At 39.9% G+C, this 15278-nt stretch overlaps 1 protein-coding gene across 4 annotated transcripts in view; it reads left to right on the forward strand.

Annotated features, from left to right (window-relative positions):
• CASK (calcium/calmodulin dependent serine protein kinase) overlaps positions 1-15278 on the forward strand; it is a 362770-nt gene that overhangs the window by 214724 nt on the left and 132768 nt on the right. For all 4 annotated transcript variants that reach the window (XM_044911949.1, XM_044911950.1, XM_044911952.1 and 1 more), the window contains exons 6-7: positions 7614-7716; positions 14257-14432. In XM_044911949.1, the coding sequence (XP_044767884.1) occupies positions 7614-7716; positions 14257-14432 (279 nt within the window). The remainder of the gene's footprint in view (positions 1-7613; positions 7717-14256; positions 14433-15278) is intronic.

Here is a 15278-nt window from a genome sequence, read left to right on the forward strand (position 1 = left end):
AGACTATGGACTCCGAGAATTCTTTTAAATGACTTTAAAATCGGGTGGTTTTGGGGGCGCCTGGGTGGCTCAGTTGGTTTAACGTCCAACTCTTGTTTCACCTCAGGTCATGATCTCATGGTTGTGAGATAGAGCCCCACACTGGGCTCCGCACTCAGCAGGGAGTCTGCTTGAGAGTCTTTCCCTCTCCCTCTACCCTTCCCCCCACTCATGCTTTCTCTCTCTCTCTCTCTCTCGCTCTCTCTTTTAAATAAATAAAATCTTTTATAAAAATAGGGTGGGGTTGGGGTTTGTTTGTTTTTGTTTTTTTTTTTTTTTTTTTTTTACATATTTTAGACTTGGAGAAAAGTTCTGATAGTAATACAAAGAATTCCCATCACCTTTCACTCAGATTCCCCATGTTAATATTTTTGTACATTTGTTTTATCTTTCTCAGTTTTTCACTCTTCTCTCTTTGTCCATCTATATAGTTCCTAAAAATAAGGAATTCTCTAAATAGCCACAGTAAAATAATCAAAATCAGGGAATTTATGTAATCTACAGACCTCGTCCCAGTTTCATCAAGTGTCCTAATAATATCCTTTTATAGCAAAAATAAAAACAAGATTATATATCGCATTTTAGCTGTTCAGTCTCTTCTGTCTCCTTTGATCCCTTTCATCTGAAACAGTATTTGAAGAATATGGGCATGGCCTGGTACTTTCTAGAATGCCCCTCAGTTTGGGTTGGTCTGATGTTTCCTCATGATTTGACGCAGTTATGTCCTTTGGCACGAATACCACAGAGTGTTGCTGAGTGCTTGTCGGTGAAGAAAGCACATACTCTTAATTAGTCCCACTATTAGCAGTAGTAACTTTTATAGGAGTGTCTGCCACGTTGCTCCTCTGGAAAATTACTATTTTACCTTTTGTAATTAATAAGTATCCTGTGGGGAGCTACTCTGAGATTATACAAATATCTGTCACTCTTCAGACTTTTACCCACTAGTAACTACCTTTTGATGGTTCTCACTTGAATCCATTATCATGATGATAACTGCCAAATAGTGATTTCTAATGCCAGAATTTCTTCTACATTTATTAACTGATTTTCTACTTACATGAAAGTTTTTCCTTCTCTCTGTTTATTTACTTATTTATTTATATCAGCACGGACTCATGAATTCTTACTTTATTCAATAGCAAAAATTTGACTGGACATCCCTGGTAGGATATATCATAAGGACAAAAAGAACCACAAAAAAATCTTAAACAGCATACGGTGGTTTTGTTGTTACTGGTAATGTGTACTTTTATACACACACCCTAGGGGATAAAGCAAATGAGTAATTGTGTTAATGTCATTAGGTACCAACATTACTTGACAAAATCAAAGAAGTCAAGTAAAAACTCTATGTAAAAAAAAAACCTATATATCAGTAGGAATTGATTTATTTTTCTCCTTCCAAAAAGTACATATTTTTTAGCACTGTCCATTGAAAAGTCAAAGCAGAGATAACCCAGTAATAATAATATACCAAATACCCATATTGTGAATTTAAGTACCATTTCCCACTAAACAGAAATGGGACTCCTTGGAGAAATGGTTGGTTCCAGATCTGGGGCAAGAAATGGACAAGACAAACCTCAGACATCTTCTGCCTGAAAGTGAGGAACTTATCAGACTTTAGAGTCTTACAAAAGGGCATAAGAGCTGACTTAAAAGAGCTCCTGCTGGCTAAAAAAATGGGATAATTTGAGCATCAAAATGAATAATGACTGTAATTGGTTTAAATGTATCAAATATATAAAAACCTATAAATTCACGGGGCGCCTGGGTGGCTCAGTTGTTAAGCATCTGCCTTCGACTCGGGTCATGATCCCAGGGTCCTGGGATCGAGCCCTGCATCGGGCTCCCTGCTCCGCGGGAAGCCTGCTTCTCCCTCTCCCCCTCCCCCTGCTTGTGTTCCCTTTCTCGCTGTAGCTCTCTCTGTCAAATAAATAAATAAAAATCTTTAAATAAAAAAAAAACCTATAAATTCACAATAATACCCAAAAACCCTTCATTGATCACCTTTGGAGGTTGCCTGGCAACCAACTTGTTATTCTGGAAATCGCTCATAGCAGCTTTATTCATAATATCCCCAAACTAGACACAGCCCAAATGTCCCTCAGTAGGAGAATGGACAAACTGTGGTATATTCATACAGGGGAATATTTACTCAGCAATAAAACAAATGAACCACTGATCACAACAAAATGGATGAATCTCAGAAACATGCTGAGTGAGAGAAGCCTTACATAAAAGAGTACATACTATATGGCTTTGTGTATATGCAGTTCTAGTATAAGCAAAACAAACTTTTTTTTTTCAGAATAAGCAATACTTGCTTATTCTAAAAAATATCAGAATAGTCATTTGCACTGGGGGTGTAGCAGCAGAGATTGAGTGGTGAGAGGATGAGGGAGGTTTTTGGAATGAAAACATGTTGATAGGGATACAGGTTACACAGTTCTATGCAAGCTGTCAAAACTCTCCAATGGTACTCTTAAGATTTGTGCATTTCACAGCATATAAATTTTACCTTAAACTTAATTTTAAATATTAAACTCAAGGGGTGCCTGGGTGGCTCAGCTGGTTAAGCATCTGACTCTTGATTTTGGCTCAGGTCATGATTTCAGGGTTGTGAGATTGGGTCCCACATCAGGCTCCACACTTTGTGGAGTCTGCTTAAGATTCTTTCTCTGCCCCTCTGTCCCCACCCTGCACGCACGCTCGCTCTCTCAAAAAAAAAAAAAAAAATTAAACTCTAATGACATGTACTGAATTACAGTGAAAAGATGGAGTGATGATTGGATAGTGGGATGAATAGATAGATATTTGATAAAGCAAATGTAGCAAAATGTTCATTGTAGAATCTATGTGGTGAGTATGTGGCTATTTACAGTTCTTTCAGTTTTCTCTGTTTTTGATAGTCTTCATAACAAAATACTGGGGAAAACCTCCATTTTGGAACCCCTAATTATGGAGCTGGGCATCATTGGCTGCCAAAAATCATGAAAGAAATGTCAATGGTGAACTTTGTAAAAATGGATCAAGGCAGACAATACCTGAACCCACTGACCAATCCTGTTGCTAAAAGTAGGACAACCAGACATTATGTTCTTCCTGATGTGTTACAAAAAACTAAAGTATTAGTGTAAAAAAAACTAAAATTGAACGTGAATCTAATCAAGCTTCTAGATCTAACTACCAATTTACAGAAAACACAGGAACATGTTAAATGACACCATGTAGGTCCTGTTAGCCAAGTCCAGATTGTAGGTGATTCCACAGGGGAAATTACCTCCTGTCTTAATGAATCAATGGCATGAATGTTTTTTAGAAAGGTAAGAGGAGGATATGGTATAGAGTCAGAGAGATATAAGACCTATAACCATCAAATGCAATGTATGGACCTTAAATACCATTTTGAACTAACCAACTGTAAAAAAAAAAAAGAAGAAAAAGAAAAAATCTTTGAGATAGTCAAGGAGATTGAATGTGGATTGGTATTAGATGATATTTAAGAATTGTTAATTGTATTGGATGTGATAATATGGTTATTTTCTCAAGTCATCTGTTAGAAATACTGAACTAATAAAAGGTGAAATGATACTTGTTTTAAAAGACTTCAACAAAGGGGCACCTGGGTGGCTCAGTTGGTTAAGCGACTGCCTTCGGCTCAGGTCATGATCCTGGAGTCCCGGGATCGAGTCCCGTATTGGGCTCCCTGCTCAGTGGGGAGTCTGCTTCTCCCTCTGACCCGCCCCCCTCTCGTGCTCTCTCTCTCATTCTCTCAAATAAATAAAATCTTTAAAAAAAAAAAAAAGACTTCAACGAAAACAATGGGGATAGGCGAAACAAGAATAGCAGAATGTCAATAACTGTTAAAGCTGGGAGATGGGGGTGGGGGCACCTAGGTGGCCCAGTTGGTTAAGCGGCTGCCTTCGGCTCAGGTCATGATCCCAGGGTTCTGGGATCGAGCCCCACGTTGGGCTCCCTGCTCAGCGGGAAGCCTCCTTCTTCCTCTCCCTCTGCTGCTGCTCCCCTGCCTGAGCACACGCTCTCTCTCGCTCTCTCTCTCAAATAAATAAATAAAATCTTTTTAAAAAGGTACATGGAAGTTTAATAATCTGCTTTCTCTAATGGCAAATACTAAAAAGTTTTTAAAAGGAAACTTCCTTGGCTTCTCATTCTCTTTTAGCTACATTCCATTCCCATCTCTCTGTTCCTAGTACAGTAAGGTTTTGACAGATACCTGAATTTACTATCTCCACATCATCTCTTCCCATTTTTCTTGAACCTGATCCAATGGAGATTTTTGTCTATATCATCCCACCAAAACCCCTCTTATCCAGGTCACCAGGGACTTCCAGGTTGCCAGATCTAATGGTCTGTTCTCAGCTCTCATCTTAAATGGCCTCTCACTAGCATTGCAGGACACCATACTGCTCTGATTTCCCGCCTGCTTCACTGTTAGGCAGTCTTCCTTTGCTAGATTGTTGTCATCTTCCTGACCTCAAACATTGCTATGCACCAAATCTCATTCCTCTGACCTCTTATCTTTTTTTCCTAAGATTTTTAAAATTTATTCATTTGAGACAGAGAATGAGCAGGGGAGAGAGGCAGAGGGAGAGGGAGAAGCAGAAGCAGACTCCCCACTGAGCCGGGAGCATGATGTGGGGCTCTATCCCAGGACCTAGAGATCATGACCTGAGCCAAAGGCAGACGCTTAACCATCTGAGCCACCCAGGCGCCCCACCCCCTTCTCTTTCCTACTGGCAGTCCGGGGGCTATAAACACTGTGTGCGGGGTGCCTGGGTGGCTCAGTCGTTAAGCGTCTGCCTTTGGCTCAGGTCATGATCCCAGGGTCCTGGGATCGAGGCCCACATCGGGCTCCCTGCTCCATGGGGAGCCTGCTTCTCCCTCTCCCACTCCCCCTGCTTGTGTGCCCTCTCTTGGTGTATCTCTGTGTGTCAAATAAATAAATAAAATCGTTAAAAAAAAAAAAAAAAAAACACTGTGTGCTTTTGATCCCAAATTTATATCTCTAATTCCGGCCTTCCCTCTCCCATCTTTTAAGATCTCACACTCAATTTGTACAAAACCAAATTCTTGATCCCTCTTATAAACTCTTCCTTCTGTGTTCCCAGTTTTAGTAAATGGCATCTTCATTTTCATTCAGTTGCTCAGAACAGAAACTTAAGTTGTCATACTTACCTCTTTCTCTCACATCCCATATCCAGCAGCAGTGCCTGTCAGCCTAACCTTTAGAACATATCCTGAATTTGACCACTTCTTGCCATCACTGCTTCTGTCACTCTATAATTCAAATCCCCATCTTCTCTTGCCTGGACAACCACAGAAGCCTCCTACCTGGTACCTTTTCTTCCACTCTCATGCCCTTGCAATCTCTTCTCCACACAACAGCCCAAGTGATTCTTTCAAAACCTGAAACTGCTCATAATGCTCCCCTGCTCACAACTTTCTAATGGTTTCCCATCTCACTCAGCATAAAACCCAGGGTTCTGGCCATGACTCCAAGCCCCAGACCATAGAGCCTTTGACCATTTGGATCACATTTCCTACCAGTCTTCCCCTGCTCATTTTTTCCCTCCAACACAGTGGCTTCCTTACTGTTCTCCAAACACACCAACCCTCCTCATGCTTCTAGGTCTTTGCACTTACTGTCCTATTCCACCCTCCTGGAACCTGCTTCCACATGACCCATTCTGCCCCTTCATTCTGGTCTGGGCTCAGATACTACCCTATTAGAGAATCCTTCTCTGACCCGACCCCTTTACTAAATAGCAGCTCCCTAGTCTCCAAACCTATAACATTGACCTCCACCAGCTTTTACCTCATGCGCTTAACACTGCCCAGTCTCTTATATTCATTTATATGTATTGGTTTCCTTTGTTTCTATCTTCCAATTTTATGACTTAAGGATTTATTGAGAATGACAGAATCCATACTCTGATGAGAATTACATAAATCTTAGTGTAACATTAACTTAAGAATAAATGTAGTCAACAAACTATAAAGGGTATACTTTGGGATTCTGATTTAAGCTTCTACTTCTCCTTAATAAGCTGATAGAACTGGCCAGGAGACCCTGGCTAGGTTTAGTTTATAGTTTCTTCTTCTGCATCATGCCCCTCCTTTTCTAGGTTTGTTCATTTATTGCACCCCACACTAGACTCATGCTAGGGCTATCACTTTCTTCTTCGTTGTCTGTTGTCATCCATCTCTATTTAAACCAACCAAAAGTTCTTATGAAGAGCAGTCTCTATCAGTTGGTTTCTGCAGAGCTTTGCTTGCTTTCCCATAAACCCTCCCGGCTACTTTGTTTCTTGCTGCAGCACACTCACCATTTATGTACACTTGCCTTCCCTCTCCTCTCTCTCTCTCTCTCTCTCTCATACACACGTTTATATTTAAGGGCTCATCTTTCTTTGTGTTAGAGCCTCTATTGTAAGGTCTTTAAATGTCTTTGGACAAAAAAAAGTAACTTCCAAAGTAGAACCCTGATGCTTTCATTGAGCAGAGTAAGGATCCCTCACACTTTTCTGCATCATTGTCAAACATCTCTCTGGGTGCACCAGTTCAGAGTTTTATTGCACAGGATTGGGGGGGGGGCACTATCATATAGGCTAAACTGAGCTAAAACTATGTCATGTTATAAATGAGCAAGTATGGGAAAGAACAAAAATACTTTCCATGCCTAAAGAAGCTTGCTTTTTTTCACTAACCCATATTTTAAAAGCAGGTCATATGTGACATCAGTCATATTGGGGAGCATAGTATTTGAGCAGAGACCAAAGGTCCACACAGTTAAATGCTTTCCTGAGACCAGGTCCTACAGAGAGACTCTCATTGTGACCACGAAGCATATGATTCTTAGGGAGCCCTGGTCACATAGCTACTCCTTGGGAAGGATGTCTTTGCCCTGGACCAGAGGCCAGCCAAGTCGTCTCTTCTCTTCCTTCCCATTCCCGCAAAGAGGAAGGGCAGGTCCAGAGAAAAGACATGCCCAGGGAGAACATCGAATTCCCTGGGAGCCAGGTTCAGTTAAAGTCATTAAATCTGGCTCTTCTTACTTGGGGATGGAATGAATAAAGTAAAGCAAGAGGATGGTAGGAGGGTGGACAAAGAAAGAGCCATTAGCATCCCCTAAGGACTAAGATACAGTGGCTCTGTAGGTAAAGTCAGAGGTTTCAAGAAACATTTTGGCAAGAGGTGTAAAAAATATTTTTCCTTAAATGTAGGCTATCAGAAAAAAAAGAATATTGCACGAAAAGGTAGAAAATACATCTGCCATACTTGAACACTCCTGCTTCCTGAGTAATTCTTAGCACCTACCCTAATCTTAGAAGCAAATAGTCCCTGAAAAACGTTTGATAAAACAGGTAAGTCTTTGGAGAAATCAGCCTGAAGTGAGAATAGCACAAATAATTCAAACATCCAAAATAATTCCAGGAGTTTTTAATGTATTACTATACAGTCATGTTATTCAGTTTTGTGTAAATTGAATTGCTCATCTCTAATTAATCCTTATCTTTGGTTTGTTGTTTGTCTGTTTTTCTTTCCAGCCCCACTGTGTTCTCCTCGCCTCAAAGGAAAACTCGGCACCTGTTAAACTTGGGGGCTTTGGGGTAGCTATTCAATTAGGGGAGTCTGGACTTGTAGCTGGAGGTAAGAACGCTTTTTTAAAAATTTCCTTCAAAACCTGGTCGCTTTCAGCCTGGTGTAAAACTTTCAAACTAAATATTAGCTCATCCTCAGTGTTTCATACCCATTCCACCCCCTACCCCACCCCCAAGAAAGTCTATCATAGTTTTGAATTTAATAACTGTAGTTATAACTAAAATTTTAGTACCTTAAGAATAGACTCTGTGCTTTTACTCTTTGTATTCCCACCACTTGGCAGAGAAGTGACCCTGCATACAGAGATTAAAACAGTGTTGGAAGAAGGTGTTATCTGGGGCAAAGTGACTTCTTTTTTTTTTATTTATTTATTTATTCATGAGAGACAGAGAGAGAGACAGAGGCAGAGGGAGAAGCAGGCTCCCCGCGGAGCAGGGAGCCCGATGCGGGACTCGATCCCAGGACCCTGGGATCATGACCTGAGCTGAAGGCAGTCGCTTAACTGACTAAGCCACCCAGGCGTCCCTGGGGCAAAGTGACTCCTAAAGTTGAACTGGCCAGGGACACCTGGCTGGCTCAGTCAGTGAAGTACATGACTCTTGATCTTGGGGTTGTGAGTTCAAGCCCCACATTGGGCATAGAGCTTACTTAAAAATAAATAAAGTTGAACTGGCCAAACGAAGTCCATTTTAAAGCCTATAGATTAACCATTTTCAGGTTTACATTAGTGGCTAATGTTTAATTTCATATTGTTTTCCCCTTTTTATTTATGAAAGAGTCCTGCTCAAGCCATCAATCTATGTATTTGGGAAGAGCAAGCAGATGTAAATGCAGACTGATTTTTTTTATTAGCCAAGGCAAAACATAATTAGAAAATTCCCATGCCAGAAAAAAAAGTATAAAAGTTAAAAATAGAAATTTTCGGGGTGCCTGAGTGGCTCAGTTGGTTAAAGCAACTGCCTTCGGCTCAGGTCATGATCCTGGAGTCCCTGGATCGAGTCCCGCATCGGGCTCCCTGCTCGGCAGGGAGTCTGCTTCTCCCTCTGACCCTCCCGACCCTCCCCCCTCTCATGCTCTCTCTCTGTCTCTCTCTCTCAAATAAATAAATTAAAAAAAAAAAAAAAAAAACCTTTAAAAAAAAAAATAGAAATTTTCTCCAGTAGCATGCAGAGGTGGATGCTAATTCCAGATTCAGGAATTTGGGTTTTTATTTATTCCCTTCAATAGACTCCAGCTCAGAATGCTGCCCTGTTTTTAGTTCTGTTCCTTAGCTTTGCAAATGACTTAGTTCTTCAGTCTACAAATTATCAGTCTCCTAGTCATGCCTTCGATTTTCCATCTCCAGATAATGCCAGCCTTCACAAAGAGGAAAAATATAAAAAATACCAGCAGAACCTTTTTGAACCTGTCATCTTCCATGAATACTTATATTAAGTTCAAATACCTGACAAATGATAAATATCAAAACAATAATCCATTACACAGGATATTTCATTCAATTTAATACACTATTACTAACACATCAAAGCAGCGTTAACATAGACCATCTTCTGAAAAATGAGCCAGGAGTCATAGTCGTATTCTTTAAATTGTTATTTCATCACATTGCCCTCTAAAATTAAATTATGTCTAGATTTTCTTCTAATTTTGCATTTTCTTCAAGCTAATCATTTCCAATAATATGAAAAATTGCAAGTTGAGTATAGTTTTAAAAACTGATTTTTTTTTCCTAATTCAAAACTTCCATCTGTGATTAGAAGGACTAATCATAGGATCAGGTAGTAGCACATCATTTAATCGTAGACTCATTGAATCTCAGGATTCCAAGGGGGCCTTAACTTCTCCAGGCTTATAACCAATGATCGCATTCCTTCATAAAATTCCCAGCGAAAGGTTGAGCTCTAGTTTAATTCCTCACATAGCAAAGAATTCACTGTGTTCCAGGACTGTATTTCCATTTTTAGAAAGCTCCTTAAGTCCTGAAACATTCATCTTCACATTGAACAGAAATCTATCTTCTTAATCACTTACACCCACTGGTGCTAATTGTGACTTTTGAAGCCACACTGAACAATTTTCCTCCTTCCACATGAGAACCATTCAGATGTTTAAAGACAATATCGTGTACCCCTAAGTCTTATCCAAATTAACTTGCCTAGGTTAATTTAGCCATTCCTCACATAAACTGGTGCAAACTCTCATGGTGTGCAAAGGACGGAGCCAAAACTGAGCACAACTGTAGGTACAGTCCAGCACACAGGAGCTTGGGACTGTTGCTTCTTTTGCTGTGAGCCTTATATTTCTATCAGCCTCCCCAGATTGCATTAGCTTCTTGGACAGCCACATAACACCACTGGCTCATACTGATCTTGCAATTAACTACAACTCCCAAGTTGTGTTTAAACAATTGTTGCTATTAAACTAACTCTCTTAAATCTGATATTTTTACAGATCACCCCTCTGTAAAGACTACACAATTATAGGGGCGCCTGGGTGGCTCAGTTGGTTAAGCATCTGACACTTGGTTTTGGCTCAGGTCGTGATCTCAGGGTTGTGGGATCGAGCCCCACATCAGGCTCCACGCTCACCAGGGAGTCTGCTTGGGATTCTCTGCTTCTCTCTCTCTCAAATAAAAATAAATAAATCTTTTCTGAAAAAGACTACACAGTTATAACAAGTAACTTCTGATGATTACATCCCCAAGACTGATGGGATGAAATGAAATGACACAAAGTCCTTTTATATGTTCTATACTGGCCACATATAATGGCTTTGTTTCTCTTTGTCTGGATCCATATCCTGTTAATATTCAAAGTGGTATCAGCTTCATATTTTACCATGCATCTTGATTGAAGGGGAAAAACAGATTCGTTAGATTTACCTAGACATCTTCTCCACGTTAATCTACTTTCCTAAAGTCCTTGAGCCTTTCTCCTAAATTGTATGTTTTTAAAGCTGATTTTGAACCTACAGTGTGTCAGTTGTACAAAATTTATTTTTCTCAGTGCTTCTAGAATTAAAATACTTTCTGATGGTCAGAATGTCATTTCTTAACGTATCTTTCCTTCCAATCTTGAAATAACTACTTGAAGCATTATAGTGTCTTTAAAAATACACCATATGTAGACAAGGGATAAATGATTTCTCTTTTGAGAAAGCTTTCTTATTGTTTAAGGTACTTGTGAAATTACATTAATATTAGCTCATTTGCTAATGCTTATTAACAGAAAGCTATTTTCCTGTCAGTTGGAATCTTTGATTACTCAGTAGAATAGAAATAGAAAAGAATTCTCTCCTTTATATGTTCCATATAGTAGAAACCACTTACATGTATTTGCACTTAACCTACCTGAAATTCCGCTATTTGGAAAACTCACCTATGCAGAAGATAACTAGGATCCTACAAAAAAATTATTTTTGCAGCCAGACATTTCTTGACCTTAATACCCATTCATGGGCCTCTCAAATGGGCATACTCTCTGAAGCTGGCATGCTGCCATTTTTCATAGTTTTATGGTTTCATGTGCCTTCATACCTGGCACCTGCTACTCCCTCTGGTTGGAATACCTTTTGTCATTTTCTGTATCTATTTAACTCTTACTGCTCCTGAAGGCTGAGAGACTGAGCTAACAAACCTCCCCTCTTAAAAGCAAGCTGATCTTCACCATCCCAAGTTAGGTAACCCTATTCCTTCTCTTCCATATTACCGTAACTATCTGGGCTACATACCTCCATGTAGTATTTGATGCAGGGATTTGTAATCATATCAAAGACTGAGCTTTATGAGGACAAGAGGCATCACGGCTTATCCTTCTGTATGTCCACAGCATCTCCCACTGTGTCTAGGACCCAAGCAGGCACTTGGGAAATGGGAAATTGTTTCTAAATGAAAGAACCTGCTTGCTAATCAGTTCTGGTTAATAGCAGATTTTATGCAACAAATTAGGAGAAGACAAGGCTAGAGAAAGCACAGTGAGAGAAAAGACACAAAAGCCTGACAGAAAAAGTATGTTGAGCAGATACCAAAATGTAGACAGCACAGCCCCCTTTTAATACTGAAGAACTCAACCCTTGCTTACCTATGAAGTTCCTGAGGGCATTTTCTGTTCTGTGGCATAGTTCTTTCATTGACAGCCACAAGACAGTCATCTTGAGTCATCAAGAAAAGGTTGTGTTATGTGCATCTTGTGTAAAAGAAGTCAGAAAATTGTAGAAAGATAACCATCCAAAATTATTTAAAAAGCTTTGGGTGTGTAAAGATTCAAGTCCTAGCTATTCAAAACCACTCCTTACCTGAGGTTCTAGGTAGAGAGGTCTTATTATATTATCCCAAAGTCTAATATTTAAATATTTAAATGTATATCTGAAGTATGTCATACACAGTGACATTTAATATGGTTTGGTAATTGACCACAAAATTCTAAGAACAGGAAGTCAAAGTCATAAAAATCAAGTGACCACAAAGAAGGAAAAGTCAAGCTATCACAAACAAGGAGTCCAGGGAGGTTGGTATACATTAAAGGTTAACTCTAGTCCTTTACATTTGACTGATCTGCACAAAATACTGTAAAAAGCTCATTCCTATATATTCTTTCCTCCATCATCCCTGAGCAAATTCTTGAACCAAAAGACATGTATGTTCCTTAAGGATGAACACTAATTCTCCACAATGGAGTAGTCTTCGATCCAGATAAATGGAGAGAAGCTCCTTTTTGAGTTGTTTGGCTCTTTCTTGTGTAGGAAGTGGTAGGAGTCAAGTTGAGTTTCAAAATATCATGGTACCCGCACCCTCACTGGTACCTTGATCTCTTGCCCTGCTTTTCCCAGCTCCTGCTATCAGCACAAGGCGAATTCTCCAGTGGCCCCACTCTGACCAAGGCTGTTAATGAAGTACGAGGCTTAGCTCTCATCGTTTGAGCTTCTTTGTGTTACCAGAGGAAGCAAAATGGGGCAATGGAGAATAAAAATCTTCCCTTCTAACCAGTACAGCTTCCACTGGTCTACTGCACATTTTTTTTTTTAAAGATTTTATTTATTTATTTGAGAGAGAGAGAATGAGAGACAGAGAGCACGAGAGGGAAGGGGATCAGAGGGAGAAGCAGACCCCCCGCTGAGCAGGGAGCCCGATGCGGGACTCGATCCCGGGACTCCAGGATCATGACCTGAGCCGAAGGCAGTCGCTTAACCAACTGAGCCACCGAGGCGCCCCTCTACTGCACATTTTAAATGAAAATATTTTCATTCTCTGAACCCCAAAGTTAACCTATTATGTGGGAAGAGAGGAACCATAATGATCCAAAGCAAAGGAATATCCCCAGTACACAAGCTAAGAGCTGCTTTATCCTTCACCATCCCAACCAAGTTTTGACAGTCACTAACTGGACCTTATGGTATATTTTCTCTAGCTAGATTAGAAGATCTGTAAGGTCTTTTCTTTTTTTTTTAAACTCTAAACCACAATTCTGAGCTCTAGGTAAAGTATTGTGCAGTCTTCAAAGTAACAATTACCTTGGACTCAGTATGATGAGAGAGAAGGGGTTAGGGGAAGGAGGGAGGAAAGGGGGAGAAGGCTGGGGCCTGCCCACAAGACAGGCTGCCGAGTCTGGTGGGGAGTGCCCCTTCCATGGTTATTTCCCTGCAGGGCACAGCCTTTCTTCTACAGTAGAAGAAAAGACTCCCTTAGGGATACTGAGGTAAAGATGATTACCAGTGTGCAAATAACTGCTATCAGACTCCTTCCTGAAAGCCAACATTGTTGGGTGGGGGTGGGAGAAAACTCTTTAAAGAAGATGGAGGCCAAAGGGGATTGAATGAAAGGAGCTTCATGACTTTGCTTTGGTTTATGTCCTGTGTCTGCTGTCGTTCCTGCCAAATGTTAACATTCAGAGAAAGCTTAAAAATCCTATAGAAGAGAATATTACTAAGCATTCTTAATTGCTACAGTCAATTCCTAAAATCAATTGAACAGGATTTCAGATTCTGGGTCATATTCCAAATAAAAGTTCTCCGCTTTAGATTTACTTTGAGATTTTCCATTTGGCAGTCAAAAATAGTCTTTTTCTCCATGGATGTCTTCTCCTGCCCTCCCACCCCTGCCCCTACTCTATATTTTTAGTGATTTTCAAACGTGAAAATTAGAAAATTTAAACAACTTCATTAAACGAGAAATAGGTAAGTACCATGCACCCTGCTTAATGAAATAGGCAGTACCAGTATTAGAAAGACAAAGTACCGGGGTGCTTGGCTGGCTCAGTGGTGGAGCATGTGACTCTTGATCTCAGGGTTATGAGTTCAAGCCCCATGTTGGGTGTAGAAATGACTTAAAAATAAAATCTTTAAATAAAAAAAGAGGAAGAAGACAAAGTATCTATCCTGGGCTCAGTATTTTCAAGACGTGATTAGATAATTTTTTTCCTTCTGCTTTTTTTTCCCCTTTGATTTTATGGAGGAGGGAGGAGGTAGTAAGAGAATATTTATATTGTTAAACTTTTCTTCAGACTGTTATTGTTCTATTTTCAGTTTTCAAATGAGAAAAAAAAGGCCATTTTATGTAAACATTTTTCCTTGATGTTGTTGTTTTAAATGTAGGACGTGTTGGAACACCTCATTTTATGGCTCCAGAAGTCGTCAAAAGAGAGCCTTATGGAAAACCTGTAGATGTCTGGGGTTGTGGCGTGATCCTTTTTATCCTACTAAGCGGTTGCTTGCCTTTTTATGGAACCAAGGAAAGATTGTTTGAAGGCATTATTAAAGGAAAATATAAGGTAATATTTTATGAACGTTTTATTTTTACATTGAGATTAAATTATTCTGGAAAATACGAAGTTACTGTCTGGACTTCCTGATTGTCATATAGTTACCCAGTCAGAGAAAAGTTCTTTGCTGACACCATTGAACCCCTAGCCTTGTGAGACAGTATGGGCCTCAAGTAAATTTCAGAATCACTATCAGCTGCACTGTCATCTAGGCAGAAGACAGGAGACTGGCTTTAAAACAACCATGGCCTTCCCCCTCCGTCTGTGCTGTGGCCGAACTCTGTCCCAGGTGTTTGGAACCCAACCCTGTGTTTAGGCTAGAAAGCAGGGACCTTAGTCCTCTTTGATACCGTATCTGTACGTTCAAGTCAACAGTTCAGGAGTCATGGGCCCTCAGATTCACAAAGCCAGTCCTTTTACCATCAATACATTCTAGCAAAACTGCCCATTTGGCTAGGTCGAAGAAATTGGCTGGTGCCCTACTTATTTCAAATAAAATTCTAGTTCAGGGAAAGAATTTGGAATGACCCTTGGAATTTATTATAATAGAATCTGACCTTTTATTTTACCCTGGGTGAGGTGTCCACAACAGATGTGAGCCCAGGTTTAAAAGTATCCATTCTCTGTGTGGTGACCAAACCTCCTCTTCAGGCTCAGCTGGAAAATAAACTTCTTTGGCCCTTCTTTGTGTAATTTGAGGAAAGGGCTTCATTTTTAAAGCTTTTTGCTTAATTTGTAAAGTGAAAATGGAAATTTCATCCCAGTGATTTAGTAATTCTTTATTTTATAGTTAGTATCCGCCTTTATTTGTTTTGCTTTGCCACGCATGTTGTTCCATTTTACGTAGTCAGCTAG

The sequence above is a fragment of the Neomonachus schauinslandi genome, chromosome X (assembly GCF_002201575.2).
Source record: "Neomonachus schauinslandi chromosome X, ASM220157v2, whole genome shotgun sequence".
Taxonomy (NCBI): Eukaryota; Metazoa; Chordata; class Mammalia; order Carnivora; family Phocidae; genus Neomonachus; species Neomonachus schauinslandi.